General features: G+C 45.8%; 1 protein-coding gene across 5 annotated transcripts in view; it reads left to right on the forward strand.

Annotated features, from left to right (window-relative positions):
* Positions 1-18,634, forward strand: part of SYTL3 (synaptotagmin like 3) — a 100,034-nt gene that overhangs the window by 48,773 nt on the left and 32,627 nt on the right. For all 5 annotated transcript variants that reach the window (XM_088840869.1, XM_055433085.2, XM_088840870.1 and 2 more), the window contains exons 5-6: positions 16,381-16,432; positions 17,633-17,705. In XM_088840869.1, the coding sequence (XP_088696995.1) occupies positions 16,381-16,432; positions 17,633-17,705 (125 nt within the window). The remainder of the gene's footprint in view (positions 1-16,380; positions 16,433-17,632; positions 17,706-18,634) is intronic.

Consider the following 18,634-nt stretch of genomic DNA (forward strand, 5'->3'; position numbering starts at 1 on the left):
CTGTGGTGAACTGAATGGGAAGGAAATTAAAAAAAGAGGGGAGATATATATACACACACACACTTACAACTGATTAACTTTGCTCTACTATAGAAACACATAACATTGTAAAGCATCTACACTCCAATAAAAGTTAATTTTTAAAAAAAGAACTCATATGTTTGCATGTTTAGACCAGACTACTGATTAGGGTAATTTCCAAGGAGTATCCTGACAATTGGACATTGAGCTATTTATATGAATACATTTTTTAAAAGGCCAGACACATATATACTTAAACAATAAATCATTTTAAATTGCAAACTCCTCATTCTTTTTTTCATTGTTGTAAAATATGCATAATATACAATTTACTATTTGAAGTAAAGTGTATAGTTCCATCAGCTCAGTCACTTAGTCGTATCTGACTCTTTGTGACCCCATGGACTGCAGCACGCCAGGCCTCCCTGACCATCACCAACTCTCAGAGCTTGCTCAAACTCATGTCCATCGAGTCAGTGATGCCATCCAACCATCTCGTCCTCATCCCTTCTCCTCCTGCCTTCAATCTTTCCCGGCTTAAGGATCTTTTCCATTGAGTCAGTTCTTTGCATCAGGTGGCCAAAGTATTGGAGCTTCAGCATCAGTCCTTCCATTGAATGTTCAGGACTGATTTCATTTAGGATGGGCTGGTTGGATCTCCTTGCAGTCCAAGGGACTCTCAAGAGTCCCGCCCACACCACAGTTCAAAAGCATCAATTCTTTAGAGTTCAGCTTTCCTTATGGTCCAACTCTCACATCTGTTCATGACTACTGGAAAAACCATAGCTTTGACTAGACGGACCTTTGTCTCTGCTTTTTAATATGCTGTCTAGTTTGGTCATAGCTTTTCTTCCAAGGAGCAAGTCTTTTCTGATTTCATGGCTGCAGTCACCATCTGCAGTGATTTTGGAGCCTCCCAAAATAAAGTCTGTCACTGTTTCCATTGTTTCCGCATCCATTTGCCATGAAGTGATGGGACTGGATGCCATGATCTTAGTTTTTTGAAGGATGAGTTTTAAGCCAGCTTTTTCACTCTCCTCTTTCACTTTCATCAAGAAGCTCTTTAGTTCTTCTTTGCTTTCTGCCATAAGGGTGGTGTCATCTGCATATCTGAGGTTATTGATAGTTCTCCTGGCAGTCTTGATTCCAGCTTGAGCTTCATCCAGCCTGGCATTTCACATGATGTACTCTGCATGGAAGTTAAATAAGCAGGGTGACAATATACAACCTTGATGTGCTCCTTTCCCAATTTGAAACCAGTTTGTTGTTCCATGCCTGGTTCTAACTGCTGCTTCTTGACCTGCACACAGATTTCTCTACATACAGATCCATAGCATTAAGCAAATTTCCATTGTTCTTTAACCATCGCCAGCGTTCATCTCTAGAACATTCTCCTCTTGCAGAACTGCAGCTCTCTACCCATTAAGCGTCTCCTCTATCCCTTTTGCTGCCCACTTGTAGCCTCTGACCATCAGCCTTTCTACTTTCTGTTCCTATTATTTCGATTACTCTAAGTATCTCATCTAAGTGGAATCGTAATATATTCATTCTTATTTTACTTAGCATGTCTTCAGGGTTTATCCATGTTGTGGCATATATCAGAGTTTTATTCCTCTGTGAGACTGAGTGATATTCTATTGTATGTATAGCCCACATTTGTGTATCCATTCATCAATGTGTGGACACTTGGGTTGCTTCTACCTTTGGGCTATTGTGAATAATGCTTCTGTGAACACTGATTTACAAATATCTGTTCAAGTCCCTGCTTTCACTTCTTTTGTGTTTATATCCAGAATTGGAGTTGCTAGGTCAAGTGGTAATTCTACATTTAATATTTTGAGGAACTGACATATTGTTTTTCCACAGTGGCTACTCCATTTTAGGTGTCCACTCGGAATGCACAGGAGCTCCAGTTTCTCCGCATCTGTGCCAACGCTTGATTGTTTTTTCTTTTTGGTAAGAGTCATAATGGTGTGATGTGGTACCTCGCTGATTTTTGTCTTTCAGTCAGCATTAATTGGGTATCTACAAGCCTGACATGTGTTCAGTTCTGTGTATGGATTCTTTTTTGATGATTTGATACCTATTTATATAAATATTTAATATGTATATGTATCTGTTTATATACATATAAATATTATGAAATGCTTACCACAGGAAGGTTTGTTAACACATCCTTGGCTTCACATAAGCGCCATTTGTTGTTGACGGTGTGGTGAGAACATTAATGCTCTACTCAGAGCAACTTTCAAGTGTATATACAGTACTGTTAACTATAGCCATCATAGTCACTCTACCTTAGATCCCCAGAACTGACTCTTCTTATAACTGAAACTTGGTACGCTCTGACGAGCCTCTCCCCGTTTCCCACGCACCCCAGCCCTCAGCTCCTGGCAACCACCATTCTACTTCCTTTCTATGAGTTCAGTGGTTTTCGATTCCACGTTCAATTGACATCATGTGGTATTTGTCTTTCTCTGACTTTTTTCGCTTAGCACAGTGTCATCAGGTCTTTCCATATTGTTGCAAATAACAGGATTTCCTTTTTATGGCTGAATAATATTTCATTGTATATATACTGCATTATCTTTATTTCATTCACCTCTCAGAGGCCACATAGGTTAGGTCATCTCTGTGTCTTGGCTATCGTGAATAATGCTTCAGTGAACGTGGGAGTGCCAAGGTCTCTTTGAGACAGTAACTTCATCTCTTCTGGGTGTAAACTCAGAACTGGGATTTCTGGATCACTGTAGTTCTACCTTTTAAAGAAATAAACCGAGGAACCTCCATCCTGTGCTCCTTAGTGTCTATATCACTGTGGCTTTGACTTGCATTTCTCTAATGGTTAGTGGTGTTGAGTATCTTTTCATCTGCTTCTTGAGCCATTTCTGTATCTTCTTTGGAGAAATGTATATTCAAGTCCTTTTGTTGTTCAGTTGCAAAGTTGTGTCTGACTCTGTGACCCCATGGACTGCAGTTTCCTCTGTCCTCCAGTGTCTCCCAGAGTTTGCTCAAATTCATGTCCATTGAGTTGCTGATGGTATCTAACCATCTCATCCTTTGCTGGCTCCTTCTCCTTTTGCTTTCAATATTTCCCAGCATCAGATAAAGGTCTTTTGCAATGAGTTGGCTCTTCACATCAGGTGGCCAAAGTATTGGAACTTCAGCTTCAGCACCAGTCTTTCCAATGAGTGTTCAGGGTTGATTTCCTTTAGGATTGATTGGTTTGATCTCCTTGTGTTCTAAGGGACTTTCAAGAGTCCTCTCCAGCACCACAATTTGAAAGCATCAATCTTCAGTGCTCAGCCTTGTTTATGGTCCAACTCTTTATTTATTTATTTTAACTGGAGGCTAATTACTTTACAGTATTGTAGTGGTTTTTGCCGGAGAAGGCAATGGCAAGCCACTCCAGTACTCTTGCCTAGAAAATCGCATGGACAGAGGAGCCTGATGGGCTGCAGTCCATGGGGTCGCTACTAGTCGGACACGACTGAATGACTTCACTTTCACTTTTCACTTTCACACATTGGAGAAGGAAATGGCAACCCACTCCAGTGTTCTTGCCTGGAGAATCCCAGGGACGGCGGAGCCTGGTTGGCTGCCGTCTATGGGGTCACACAGTCGGACACGACTGAAGCGACTTAGCAGCAGCAGCAGCAGCAGCAGTGGTTTTTGCCATACATTGACATGAATCAGCCATGGGTGTACATGTGTCCCCCATCCTGAACCCCCTTCCAGCATCCCTCCCCATCCCATTCCCCAGGGTTGTCCCAAGTGCACCGGCTTTGAGTGCCCTGTTTAATGCATTGAACTTGGACTGGTGATCTATTTCACATATAGTAATATACATGTTTCAGTGCTATTCTCTCAAATCATCCCACCCTCGCCTTCTCCCACAGAGTCCAAAAGTCTTCTTTATATCTGCGTCTCTTTTGCTGTCTCGCATACAGGGTCATCGTTACCATCTTTCTAAATTCCGTATATATGCATTAATATACTGTATTGGTGTTTTTCTTTCTGACTTACTTCACTCTGTATAATAGACCCCAGTTTTATCCACCTCCTTAGAAGTGACTCAAATGCATTCTTTTTAATAGCTGAGTAATATTCCATTGTGTATATGTACCACAGCTTTCTTAATCCATTCGTCTGCAGATGGACATCTAGGTTGCTTCCATGTCCTGGCTATTGTAAACAGTGCTGCAATGAACATTGGGGTACACGTGTGTCTTTCAATTCTGGTTTCCTCGGTGTGTATGCCCAGGAGTGGGATTGCTGGGTCATACGGCAGTTCTATTTCCAGTTTTTTAAGGAATCTCCACACTGTTCTCCATAGTGGCTATACTAGTTTGCACTCCCACCAACAGTGTAAGAGGGTTCCTTTTCTCCACACCCTCTCCAGCATTTATTATTTGTAGACATTTTGGTAGCAGCCATTCTGATGGTCCAACTCTTATATCCATACATGACTACTGGAAAAACCCTCGCTTTGACCATACAGACCTTTGACCATACACTTTGTCAGCAAAGTGATGTCTCTTTATAATATGCTGTCTAGGTTTGTGATAGCTTTCCTCCTAGGGAGGAAGCATCTTTTAATTTCATGGCTGCAGTCAGTGATTTTGGAGCTCAAGAAAATCAAATCTGTCACTGCTTCCATTGTTTCCCCATCTATTTGCAATGAAGTGATGGGATCAGATGCCATGATCTTCGTTTTCTTGAATGTTTAGTTTCAAGCCAGCTTTTTCACTCTCCTCTTTCATCCTCATCTGCATATCTGAGGTTGCTGATATTTCTCTCAGCAATCTTCTTCAATGTACATGTCTTCTTTTTATTAAATATCACCCTGATAATTCTCTCTCTTTTTGCAGTTCTTGTGTGTTTCTCCTTAACTCACATTCATTTCAAAAGTTGATCCTAGAGAGCTGAGTTAGAGATAGCTTTAGGACCTGTTGATTTAAAAGAAGAATTTGAGAACAGTCAAGTAAAAGCTGAAGCACACTTTTTAAGTCCAGCTGAGCTTAACACTAATAACATTTTAAAAGATAGTATCCAGCACCCATCAAACACCATCACTGACACCAATGTAGGATGTCAGTGAAAGGCATCAAGGCCTTTCTGCGGAAAGCATGTTTATAACTCTTAACATGCAGGATTATAAAAAGCAAATTACATTTTTCAGATTTACTATTGCAACCTTTAATGAAATGTCATCATTTCTTGAGATTCTCCCCAAGGTCTTAATTTCAGCTTGTGATTCATCCAGCCCAGCGTTTCTCGTGATGTACTCTACACATAAGTTAAATATATATCCAAGGTGACGGTGTACACCTCAGTGTACTCCTTTCCCAGTTTGGAACCAGTCTGTTGTTCCATGTCCAGTTCTAACTGTTGCTTCCTGACCTGCATACAGGTTTCTCAGGAGACAGGTAAAGTGGTCTGGTATTCCTACCTCTTTCAGAATTTTCCAGTTTGTAGTGATACACAGAGTCAAAGGCATTAGCATAGTCAATGAAGCAAAATTAGATGTTTTTCTGGAATTCCCTTGCTTTTTCTATTATCCAACAAATGTTGGCAATTTGGTCTTTGATTCCTCTTTGTCTTTTCTAAATCCAGCATGAACATCTGGAAGTTCAGGGTTCACGTACTATTGAAGCCTGGCTTGGAGAATTTTAGCATTACTTTACTAGTGTGTGAGATGAGTATAATTGTGCAGTAGTTTGAACATTCTTTGACATTGCCTTTCTTTGGGATTGGAATGAAAACTGACCTTTTCCAGTCCTGTGGCCACTGCTAAGTTTTCCAAATTTGCTGGCATATTGAGTGCAGCACTTTCACAGCATCATCTTTTAGGATTTGAATTAGCTCAGCTGGTATTCCATCACCTCCACTAGCTTTGTTTGCAATAATTGCTTCCTAAGGCCCACTTGACTCCAGGTCCTTTGCCTGTATTTGAATTGGGCTGTTTGTTCCCTGAAAAAGAAGAAGAAAGCTGGAAGACTTCTACTTCCTGATTTCAAAACTTCTACAAAGCCAGAGTAATCCAAAGAGTAAGGCACTGGCCTAAATGTGGACACTTGGAATAGAAGAGACCCCGGGACAGAACTCTTGTGCACGTGGTCAAGTGGCTTTTTAATTGAAGTATAATTGATGTACAATATTATACAAGTTACAGGTGTGCAGCACAGTAATTCAGTTTTCAGAGCTTATCTCCATTTATAGTTATTTTAAAATATTAGCTATATTTTCTGTGTTGTATAGTCAGGACATTTTTTTTGGCAAGGGTGCTAGTCTCATTCAATAGGGAAAGGACAGCCTTTTAATAAAGGGTGCTGGGAAAACTGGATGTGTCCGTGTAAAAGAGTGTTGGACCCTTACCTAACACCATAAACAAAAATTAATTCAAAGGATCAAAGACCTAAAAGTAAGAGCTGAAAGTATAAAACACTTGAAAGGAAACATAGAGGGGACAATGACATATTTTAGGCTTTGATGGCCTCCCTGATGGCTCAGTTGGTAAAGAATCTGCCTGCAATGCAGGAGACCCCCGTTCGATTCCTGGGTTGGGAAGATACACTGGAGAAGGGAAAGGCTACCCACTCCAGTATTCTTGGGCTTCCCTGGTGGCTCAGCTGGTAAAAAAAATCCGCCTGTAATACGGGAGACCTGGGTTTGATCCCTGAATTGGGAAGATCCCCTGGAGGAGGGAAAGGCTACGCACTGCAGTATTCTGGCCTAGAGAATTCCATCGACTTGTATGTATGGTCTGTGGGGTTGCAAAGAGTCAGACAAGACAGAGAGACTTTCACTTCACTTCACAATGATTTTTAAATGTTTTAAATCTTATTTATGGCTGTGTTGGGTCTTCGTTGCTGCACACAGGCTTTTTCTAGTTGCGGGGAGCGGGGCTACTCTTCTTGGTGGTGCAGAGGCTTCTCATTGCCGTGGCTTCCCTTGCCGCGGAGCACAGGCTCTAGAGAGCCGGCTCTGTAGTTGTGGCGCGTGGACTTAATTGCCCGGAGACATGTGGATTCTTCCTGGGTCAGGGATGAACCCATGTCCCGTGCATTGGCAAGGGATTCTTAACCACGGGACCACCAGGGAAGTCCTGATTTCTTTTTGTAATTGAAGTATGGTTCATCTATAATGTTGTGTTTCAGTTGTACAGCAAAGTGGTTTCAGTTTCATACACAGTGTTTGTGTTCGTTAGTAGTTCAGTTGTGTCTGACTTTTTGCAACACTGTGGACTGTAGCCCGCCAGGTTCCTCAGTCCATGGAATTTCCCAGGCAAGAATACTGGAGTGGGTTGCCATTTTCTCCTCCAGGGATCAAACCTGGGCCTCCTGCATTACAGGCAGATCCTTTACCATCTGAGCCACCAGGGAAGTCCAGTTCCATGTGTTTATGTATATATATATATAATTTCAGATTCTTTTCTAAGTTATCACAAGATACTGAATGTAATTCTGTGTGCTATATAGTAGGTCCTTGTTTATCTACTTTACATATAGTAATGTGCATCTGTTAATCCCAGACTCCTAGTTTATCCCTTCTCCCCCTTCCTTTTTGGTAACCATAAGTTTGTTTTCTTCATCTGTGAATCTGTTTTGTAAATAAGCTCATTTGTAATTGAGAAAAAAAGATTTCACATATAAGTAATAAGATATGTTACTTGCCCTTTTCTTTGACTTAGTTTGCTTAGTGTGATCATCTCTAGGTCTATCCATGTTGCTGCAAATGGCATTATTTCATTGTTTCCTTTTATGGTTAAGTAATAGTCCATTGTATATACACACCACATCTTCTTTATCCATTCATCTGCTGATGGACACTTGGGTTGTTTCCATGTCTTGGCTATTGTGAATAGTGCTGCTATGAACATTGGGGTGCATGTACCTTTTTGCATTAGTTTTCTCCAGATATATGCCTGTTTTGTACTTATGTCATGCTGTTTTGATTACTATAGCTTTGTAGTATAGTCTGAAGTCTTGGGAGAACAGTGATTTCTTATATATGACAGCAAAGGCACAGGCAACCAAAAAAAAAATAGATAAACTAGACTTCATTAAAATGAAAAAGTTTTGTGCATCAAAGGATACTGTCAACAGAAGAAAAAGGAAAGCCATGAAATGGGAGAAAATATTTGGAAATCACATATCTGATAAAGAATTAATATCTAAACTCTTTAGGACAGAGAACTCTTGAGACCCACATTCAGTTTTTAGAGAAAATTAGAGGCTGTGGAGAGCAGTTTATACCTGATTATTCCCAGGTTCACAGCAAGCCCAGGCCAGTTATCTTCAACCTTAGGTGTCTTTTTGTGGAAGAGTTACTACCCTGCCCTTGAGGATTGTTATTAACATAGAAGCCATTCAGAACTTCTGCTGACAGAATGCAGGGAACTTATTTAAAGGGGAAAATTATTTTCTTTCTTGAAGCTAAGCAGAAGAGTAATGTCTAGTGGCAGAAGGACACTAGATGTGATACGTGTTCTGCCAACAGGATTATAAACGTTATTCATTAATTTCAGTCCTTCTGAGAGGCTCTGGTGGCTGATTCACAGCCGTGCACTATGTCTCCTTCCATCCTAGATTGGTGTCTTGGCCCCAGTGCTACTTAAGCTCAAATTTCTCTAAAGACTAAAATATACCCTCAAAGGCTCTGGAATGCAATTCTGAAACCATTTATGACAGGATATCATGGTTCTTCACTTTCTAAGGGATTTTTAGGTCAAATTTTTGGAAAGTTTTTTTTCCACTTTGCATAAGTGAGCCAAAGATTGGTTTAAAACCTTGTTGTCCTAGGGACCTTTTCTTGCCTATGAAAAATGAGAGTCTTAAAACACATTGCAATTGTCTAACACTGCCCCCTGTGCCAGTCTCTGGTTTTCATCACCTTTGTCCAGCATTTGGAGGATACTTACACTCCACTGTGGGCCAGCCCTCAGGACTGTCACATACAGTTGTGCAGGCTGGGCACTGTGCAAGGGGGCCACCCTAGGTTTGTGTGTTGATTGTGATTATTTTTCTGAAAGGTGCAGCAGAATGTGTTATTCTAACAAAATCCATGTATTACAACCACCGCCTAGGGCGGACAAAGCATCTTGATGGAGTGTATTTACATAGTTCCCAGGTAGGCTCTGTGTGGGTACCCCTACCTGTGCTTTGCTTTGGGTCACCCCTGGGACTCCAGGGTAGGTTTCCTACAAAGAGCTCATGGCTCCCCCACCCCTTCAGTCCCAGCAGAGAGGTGGCTGTGAGCCAGGCCAACTTCTGCCTGATGACTCTCTTCACTCCACAGCTGTCCCTCATGGCCGTCTGGGTTCTGTGACTTTCCAGAGTGCAGGGCTGTTGTGGGGCCTAGCACTGTAGGAGAGGAGGTTAACGATCATGTCTTAGAAGAAGGCTAAGCCGCACCGATCCCATGATTCAGGGTGTGGGGCCCCTCAGCCACCTATGACCATGTGATGGAGCTGTACTGGGGCATTCCAGAGAGTCTGCCCTCTGCCCTCTTTCCCGGGGACCTCGTCACCCCAGAGAGACATCGGGGTGGCAGGCTGTGGCATCTGCAGCAGGACCTGTGGTCCAGGGTGCCGGCTGGTGGGCAGCTGGTGTGCTTGGCCAGCGTCACAGCGGAGCCTGGTTCAAGGTGGACATCCATTCCTCAGGATTTCTTATAAGCACCTGCCTTATCCCTCTTCTTAAAAAAGTTTTTACTGGAGTATAGTTGCTCTGCAGTGTTGCGTTAGCTTCTGCTGTGCACCAAGGTGAATCAGCTATATGTATGTATCCCCTTTTTGGATTTTCTTCCCACTTAGGTCATCACAGAGCATTGAGTAGAGTGCCCTGAGCTAGATAGTAGGTTCTCATCAGTTATCTATTTTATATATTGTTGTTGTCATTTAGTCACTAAGTTGTGTCCGACTCTTTGTGACCCCATGGACTGCAGCACACCAGGCTTCCCTGTCCTTCACTATCTCCCGGAGCTTGCTCAAACTCATGTCCATCGAGTCAGTGATGCCATCCAACCACCTCATCCTCTGTCATCCCCTTCTCCTCCTGCCTTCGATCCTTCCCAGCATCAGGGACTTTTCTAGTGAGTCAGTTCTTCGCATCAGGTGGCCAGAGTATTGGAGCTTCAGCATCAGTCCTTCCAGTGAATAGCCAGTTGATTTCCTTTAGGATTGACTGGTTTGATCTCCTTGCTGTCCAGGGACTCTCGAGAGTCTTCTCCAGCACCATGATTTGAAGGCATCAATTCTGTACATAGCAGTGTGTATATGTCAAGGCCAATTTCCCAGTCCATCCCACCCCACTTTCCCCACGCAGTGTCCATACTTTTGTTCTCTAGTCTTATGCCTCTATTTCTGCTTTGCAAATAGATTCATCTGTACCATTCTTCTAGATTTCACATAAGTGTGTTAATATATGATACTTGTTTTCCTCTTTCTGATGTTACCTTTTTTTTAGAGAAGTGGATATAAAAATAAATACAGTATATCCAGTAGTATATAGATGTATAATGACTTGCCACAGACACCCCGTGCCAGTCGCAGGCTGGTTTTGGATCTAGAAGCCTCTGCTCTGCCCTGTGGTTCATGGGGATGCCTACCGCTCCGTAAGTTCCTGCTTATGAGCAGAGGTTGTGTCCCCTGGCTCTTATCTCTGTAAAGAGACATGTGTATTATACACAACGAATGTGAATGAATGGATGAAATTATGCAGAAGCTAAGAGGTGAAAAAAATGACCTTGTTTCATTTATATTTGGTGCAGCTCGAATGAGGTCACACTTATTGTTTTAAAATAGCATTGATTACTGTTGTTGTCCTGTGCATTATAACCCCCCTCTGCTTGGCAAGCCCTCTGGTGCTGGCGACACAGATGCATAAGACGAGGCCTGCGTCCTCAAAGGGTTCGCCGTCTAGCGGGGGAGACAGGTGTATATGCCAGCAGTTACAGGGCATCGGGGGAATTTTAAAGCAACTGTGCCTGGCAACCACGACGAGACGAGCTTGGTGAGGACAGGTCCCGAGAATCAACCACGAGGCGGAACGCACAGGCACAAAGTGGTGTGGAAGTGGTGCCGTCTGGTGGCGGTGGGGCTTCTAGGAAGTTCAGCTTCACCGAGACCTGCAGTGGGTGGCAACCGGCGACGCTGGAGAGGTCAATGTGGGCTGAGTCACCGGGGACCTCCGAGATGGCTCTCTCCAGCTGCTGTAACAAAGTACAGTGACCTGGGTGGCTTGAAACAGCAGGAATGTATCGTCTCTCAGCTCTGGAGGTTGAAAGTCCAAAGTCAAGTTTCCGAGGTACTCATTTCCTCTGCCGGCTCTCCAGGAGAACCCCTCCCTGCCTCTCCCGGCGGCCCTCGGTGTCCTCGGCTCGCAGATGCATCACTCTGGTCTCTGCTCTGTGGTCGCACCCCGTCTTCAGCCCGTCTTCCCTCTGTACGTGTCTACCCCTCTGCCCACGTGTCCCCATTTTGCAAGGACATCAGTTCCATGTTGGATTGGGACCCTCCCGGATGACCTCACCTGAGTTCCATCTGCAAAGACTCCTGTCTCCAGTTGCCTGGGGGTAGGGCTTCAGCGTATCTTTTCTCAGGGGATGCAACTCAACCGAAAGCAGCTCTGCGTGTTGGCTGAAGAAGCTGCGAAGGCTGGGAGTTGCAAGCCAAGGATGGGACCCGGAACGTGCTTTGCAGGGTGAGGGGCAGGGGGCAGAGGCAGCCTCTGGCGAGTGCTGGCAACACACTCTGTTGGCCACTCACTGCCCCACCAGAAGCTGGATGCCGCGATCACAGGCCTCGTTTCTTAAGCAGGATAAGTTAACACATGCCAAGTATGAATCACTTATACAATTCAGACAGGATTAAGAATTTTCAGGGACTTGGTTTTTGGCTTACGTGTGGTGGTTCCCCGCATAAGAAGCCCTTGTGTTTTATTATGAACATTTCAAACAGGAGCTAGAGCAGAGAGAAGGTCAGCCCCTCACACAGTCGCTGGCCTGCTGCCCTAACTGTGCTGTGTCTGGCTTTGTAGGCAGGTTGTCACGTGAATGCCAGCTTTTTTGTCATTTGTAATGTTGGGCCCATAACTTTGAGGGCAGGAGGAGAAGGGGGTGACAGAGGATGAGATGGTTGGATGGCATTATCGACTCAGTGGACATGAGTTTGAGCAAACTCTGGGAGAGAGTGAAGGAGAGGGGCGCCTGGCGTGCTGCAGTCCGTGGGGTCGCAAAGAGTCGGACACCACTGACAACTGAACAGCCCCACAGTCCCCATTAGCCTAGGTTTTCACTTACAGAATTGAGACAGCTCCTGGTGAAGCCCCACAGCAAATGCAGTCAGAGTGTCCCACATAGCCCCTGGCAGACAGTCTGCTTCGATGATAATAAATGTCTCTGTGACTTTCCGAATATGCCTGAAGCCTAGGACCCTGGGGCCCGGACCCACAGATGCTCTCAGTAAAGCCTCAGGAGGCCACCAGAGCTGGACCCCAACCAGACAGTCAGGAGACCTCGGAGCCGCGGGGGGGGCATCTTTCCACGAGCATTTCCCCATAGTCATTATGCTGATTAAAAAAAAAAAAGTGTTAACAAAAAATAAATATTTAGTGCTTTTTAAGGAAGGCCTCTGGTAAGAAATGGCTGAGGAGCGGAAGAGAAAAAAAGTCAAGTGGCGACACACAGGAACAGAGCCCCATTGTTGCTCCTCAACCTCAGTGCCCCGGCCCACTCCTTGGAGCTGGGGGTGGGGCTGGGGGTAGGGCTGGGGCTCTGCGTTGCTCTCTAGCTCCCTACTGAGAGCTGCTTCCCCCACACACACCTGGAGGAAAAAGAGCGTGGGACACAGTGGGTTCCCTGGGCCAAGTCTGTCCCTCTGCCCATTCTTGTAACTCCCGTGAACTGAGAATGAGTTTTATGTATTTTAATGGTTAGAAGTCAAAAGAAGAATGTTTGTGAGACATAAAAAATTGCAACCTAGACCGCATATTAAAAAGCAGAGACATTACTTTGCCAACAAAGGTCCATATAGTCAAACCTATGGTTTTTTCAGTAGTCATGGATAGATGTGAGAGTTGGACTATAAAGAAAGCTGAGCCCCAAAGAACTGATGCTTTTGAACTGTGTGGTGTTGGAGAAGACTCTTGAGAGTCCCTTGGACTGCAAGGAGATCAAACCAGCCCATCCTAAGGGAAGTCAGTCCTGAATATTCATTTCATTGGAAGGACTGATGCTGAAGCGGAAACTCCAATACTTTGGCCACCTGATGCGAAGAACTGACTCATTTGAAAAAGACCCTGATGCTGGGAAAGATTGAGGGCAGGAGGAGAAGGGGACGACAGAGGATGAGATGATTGGATGGCATCACCGACTCAATGGACATGAGTCTGAGTAAACTCCGGGAGTTGGTGATGGACAAGGAGGCCTGGTGTGCTGCAGTCCATGAAGTTGCAAGGAGTCGGACACGACTGAGCAACTGAACTGAACTGAAAAATTACAAGAAATTAAAATTTCAACCTCCATTATCAGAACACAGATGCACCCACTCTTTAACACCATGGTTGCAGTCACAGCACACAGTTGAGCAGGTGGGACAGAGAAGGTACAGAGCCTGAAATACTGGCCATTTGGACTTGACAGATAGGGTGTGTCGATGCAGACGATGGTGGTTCCCAGTGTCGCCAGCAGGGGGCAGCAGAAAGCCATGTATTGGGGCCCAGCCTCCTGGGGCTCAGCAAGGGTATTTAGGAATGCGATGGGGAGACCAAGCTGAGGTTTAGGAGGGAGGTACAGGCCTGGGGTAGAAACGCAATTAGTGAGGGGAGTGAGTGGAGAACGCCCAGGGTAAGTAGGGCAATGGGGCACCCCCCTTAAGGGCTGGTGTGAGAGTGGACCCCCAGGGTGGAGGTCCAGGTATAGGGGTAGGGAGCCGCTAGAGGGCTGCAGGTGATGGGGAGAAGGAGCATCGTTTTGGGGAGGGGGGTTGTCACCTGGTGATCGTGCCTCTGGGCAGTCCCAGCAGTCCAGGACTGGGAGGATGAGGGGCCAGCAGCCCCTGAGCTGTGACCAGGCCCCCCCTCACCCCCAGGGCTCAGAACTGCCCCTCCCTTGGAGTTTGCGCTCTGGCCCAGGACAGGCTGGACGAGCAGTGTCTCTGTCTAATCTCCCTCTTTCCTCTGTTTTTCTCTGCTTTCGCAGTGACGGGGCCCTCAGTGCACTCAGGGTGGCTCCTTTAGATTCCAGCCCGTCTTCTTCCCCGAGGCTCCTGCAGATGTGAGCCTTCCCTCTTTACAAGCTGGCTCCACTGGTTGAGCGCTCAGCCTTTGGGGTGAGGCCATTTTTATTTTTAAAGGGTTGTTTTGTAGTCGGACAGGGACGAGGCTCACTCCTGTTAGAGTCTGATGACCACCGCAGTGAACCCCAGAAAAATGCACACGGGCAGGTGGACTCACAGTCTGAAATGTGATTTCAGGGCTCATCTGTTACCTGAGCCCCCCGGGTTAGGACCCCTGATTGCAGTGGACATAGTCCCTGTAGCTCACACGGTAAAGAATCTGCCTGCAACGCAGAAGACCCGGGTTTGATCCCTGGATTGGGAAGATCCTCTGGAGAAAGGAACAGCTACCCACTCCAGTATTCTTGCCTGGAGAATCCCATGGACTTGTGGGGAGGGGGCGATCAGATCAGGGTCAGCTGGGGGGTTAGCCATCCCCAGCTTTAAGGTTTGGGGCTTGATATCAGAGTACTTTGCCCCCCACCCAAAGGCTCCCTGTAATTCCTGACTGTCCTACTACCCCGCCCCCGCCGCCCTTCCTCCTGTCTTACGGAGATGATGAAATACTTAAGTCTTTCTTTGGGATGGATTATAGCCTTCTAAAGAAAAGTTATGACAAATCTAGACAGTGTATTAAAAAGCAGGGGCATCACTTTGCCAACAAAGGTCTGCCTAGTCAAAGCTATGGTTTTTCCATTGGTCATGTACAGATGTGAGAGGTGGACCATAAAGAAAGCTGAGGGCCAAAGAATTGATGCTTTTGAACTGTGGTGTTGGAGAAGACTCTTGAGAGCCCCTTGAACTACAAGGAGATCAAGCCAGTCCATCCTAAAGGAAATCAGTCCTGAGTAGTCATTGGAAGGACTGAAGCTGAAGCTGAAGCTCCAATACTTTGGCCACCTGATGCGAAGAACTGACTCATTGGAAAAGCCCCTGATGCTGGGAAAGACTGAAGGCGGGAGGAGAAGGGGACGACAGAGGATGAGATGGTGGGGTGGCATCACGGACTCAATGGACATGAGTTTGAGCAGACAGGAGGCCTGGCGTGCTGCAGTCCATGGGGTCACAGAGAGTCAGACATGACTGAGCGCCTGAACAGCAACAGCCTTCCAAACGCACAACACAGGAGCTACTCTGACCTCCTAGGACCTTGCATCTGGCAGTTCTCAGCTGTGTGCTGGGCGCTCTGGAGGCTTCTGGGGAACTTCCCTGAGAGAATCCACTTCTGGTCTCCAGGCTGGGCAAGTGTGCTGAGCTCACCCTGTGCATTGGGCTGGGAAACATTGTGTTCACAGGACTGTGGGCTTAGAGAGTTCTATTTTTAGGGTCTTAATATAGCACATCATAAAATCCACTTTCCTTGAAACAAAAAGAGTACTATAGTAGATGGAGCCTTATTTAGGAAATTATTAGCCTCTATAACTGGAAATAAGTAGATTACATTTTTTAAAAGATTAATTCAATCTCCATAACAAAGAATGCTTAAAGGAATATAGTCACTCCATTATGAAATGTTTGCAGAAGACAACAGGAAGCTTAGAAGCTTGAAGTGTTTTTCAAATGATCCAGAATTTAAAAATCTAATCCAGCATCAACTTTCAGTAAAAGCAATCGTTTCCAGCAAGTATGGTCTCATACTGTGTGTGGGTGTATGTGTGTGTGGAACAGCAGTTTTAGGTGGAATATAATTTAGGTAACACAAAAGTCACCTGTTTAAATGCACAGTTTCATGATTTTTCGGTAAAATGTAGAGTCCCAGGTGGCTCAGTGGTAATGAATCCACCTGTCAATGCAGAAGCAGATGGAGACGCAGGCTCGATCCCTGGGTCAGGAAGATCCCCTGGAGGGGGAAATGGCAACCCACTCCAGTATTCTTGCCTAAAAACTCCATGGGCAGAGGAGCCTGGGGTTGCAAAGAGTCAAATATGACTGAGCAACAGTGCACACCCCAAAATGGTCTCTTACTTTTTAATAACAAGATGCACTGTCAGGAAAATAATAATTTTAATGTATTATATATTGTATTTCCCATCTGCGTTGTATTCTTACTAACAAATGACCTCTACCGATATCTCTTCCAGGCAAGCACGAGACAGCCGGAGCAAAGCTCTTGCAATCTTATCAGAAGCTGAGGTGAGTTTGTCAGAGGCCAGGCTATCCTGGGCCCTCGGGGCTGGAGCACAGAGGACTCACTGAAAGAACGTATAGATCTCCTGACTTTCAGATGTCACTGCTTTGGAATGTAACTTTAAAAAAAAAAAAAGATGATAAAAAGTGCCTGGAGAAGATTCAGAGATATTTCCACTTTCTTAAGAAAAGCTGGAAGGATCGAGCATAGGATTTTCTCACAAGACATTTTGTTTCTTGAATTTTTTGATATGTTTTCAGGAAACAAAATGTTGTTTTTGATGGCACATCCAATGAGATTCAGGGCTTCCTGGGTGGCTCAGTGGTAAAGAATCAGCCTGCCATTGCAGGAGACGAAAGAGATTCGGGTTCAATCCCTGAGCCGGGAAGATCCCCTGTAGAAGGAAATGGCAACCCATTCCAGTATTCTTGCCTGGAAAATTCCATGGACAGAGCAACCTGGTGGGCTACAGTTCATGCGGTGGCAAAGAGTCAGACATGACAGCACAGTGAGATTCTAAACCAAGCATTTGCTTTTATGAATCATTCATGTCCCCAACGTCTTGCCCAGTGCCTGACACTTTAGAAACATTTGTGGAATGAACATTGGTGGGTTTGAATAATGGCCTGAGAGATAGTAACTTTATAAACAAAATTCTAAACTCCCAGCCATCATGAAGTGAGCAATAATTCACGCACCCGACTGTGCCGAATTTATTAAAGTATTCTTGAAAACTCTCCACCAGCAGCTTTTTTTTGTTTTGTTTATGCTGAGACTTTCCAGTTTCTGGAGTTTTGTCATAAACTTATGATTCCTCTTATGGTCGGCTTTTACATCCGTGACATCTGGGGCATTCTGCTGGGTGCTGTCCACTGAGGGGATGCTCAGGTCCACGCAGCACCCATGTGTGGAGTCCGGGTGCCAGGGCAGCCAGGCCACAAAGCTGGGGCCCCACAGCTGTTTTGTGAGCACACGGCTGGAGTGCAGTGCCCGGGCCTGGGACCACAGAACCAAGTCTCCCACATTCAGACCCCAGGAATCAGCCCTGTGCGGAGTGGATCCTGGCAAGCTGCTGGGCCCTCTTCTAAAAAGTGAGGAAGCTTTTTCTTTGTAGAAAGGCAGAGGACTTGAGTTACAGGAGAAATGTGAATGGTGTGTACGCATAAGACTCACAACCCGTTTCTTATCCCTGTGTTTTCCCTCAGCAACAAGATCTCCGTGGTTCCTCCCACTCCACCGCCTCTCAGTGAAAGCCAGTGTAGCGGCGGCCCTGCCAGGGTAACGCGCCCGTCCGGTGCCCGCTGGGTGGGGACGGGGAGGGGTGCGGAGGAGACGGGGCTGAGAGGCTGAGCCTCATGGCAGAGCGATCCAACCTTGGCTGGAGAGTTCCGAGGCCAGGAGGGAAGGGGGGCCCCCGTAGGAGGCTGGAGGTGCCGGGCTCTGCCTGGGGTCTGGGTTCCATCACGCGCTGGGGGGCCACGGGACTGCCCCCACCCCTGCCCATGCCCCGCATCGTCAGTGGGCTCATCTTCCGCCTGCATCCCGCATCCTTATCTCTTCACTCTTGTCATTTTGTGGCTTCTGTCCCCTCACCATACCCTTGAGTGTGGGGGTCTGGACGGGCTGCCGTGTGTGTCAGGGGCCTTTGGGGGTTGGAAAAGGAAATACAGGTTGATTCACAGGAGTGTGACTCACAGATGGGGGAGTACCTGTGGAAATGTGTGTGTGCGTGTCTGAGTGTTTGTAGGCGCTGAGCGTAAAGAAGCCCAGGACTCTTCCCATCCAGAGCAGTTAGCTGTGTGATTCTGGGGGACTTACCTGGGCTCCCACCTGGGAGGCGGCGATAATCATAGTCGTCTGGCTCGCCTCCCACGGCTGATGTGAGAAATTACCCCGGTAATATCTGTGCTGGTACTTGGAAATTGTCAAGTGCCATGGAACACGTGGTCTTGATGATCTATTATTCTGCATATTGCAGGGAGTAACTCCATCTGTGCACAGGACATACATGTCTGCTGGCGAGAGAATTCTTATTCCCGTTTCAGACTGAGACCCCAGAGTGACCTTCAAAATCCTGCCTGCTCTCTCCTTGGGAGAGGTTTCCTTTACTCCTTGAGAGTAATTTATCTGAAGTTACCCGAGCACAGACGTGCTCAAGACATTACTGGCTTGGATGGACGGATGGACGGATGGACGAGGCTTGCAGA

This window comes from Moschus berezovskii, chromosome 10 (genome assembly GCF_049115385.1).
Source record: "Moschus berezovskii isolate FMDL1 chromosome 10, NW_MosBer_1.0, whole genome shotgun sequence".
Lineage (NCBI taxonomy): Eukaryota > Metazoa > Chordata > Mammalia > Artiodactyla > Moschidae > Moschus > Moschus berezovskii.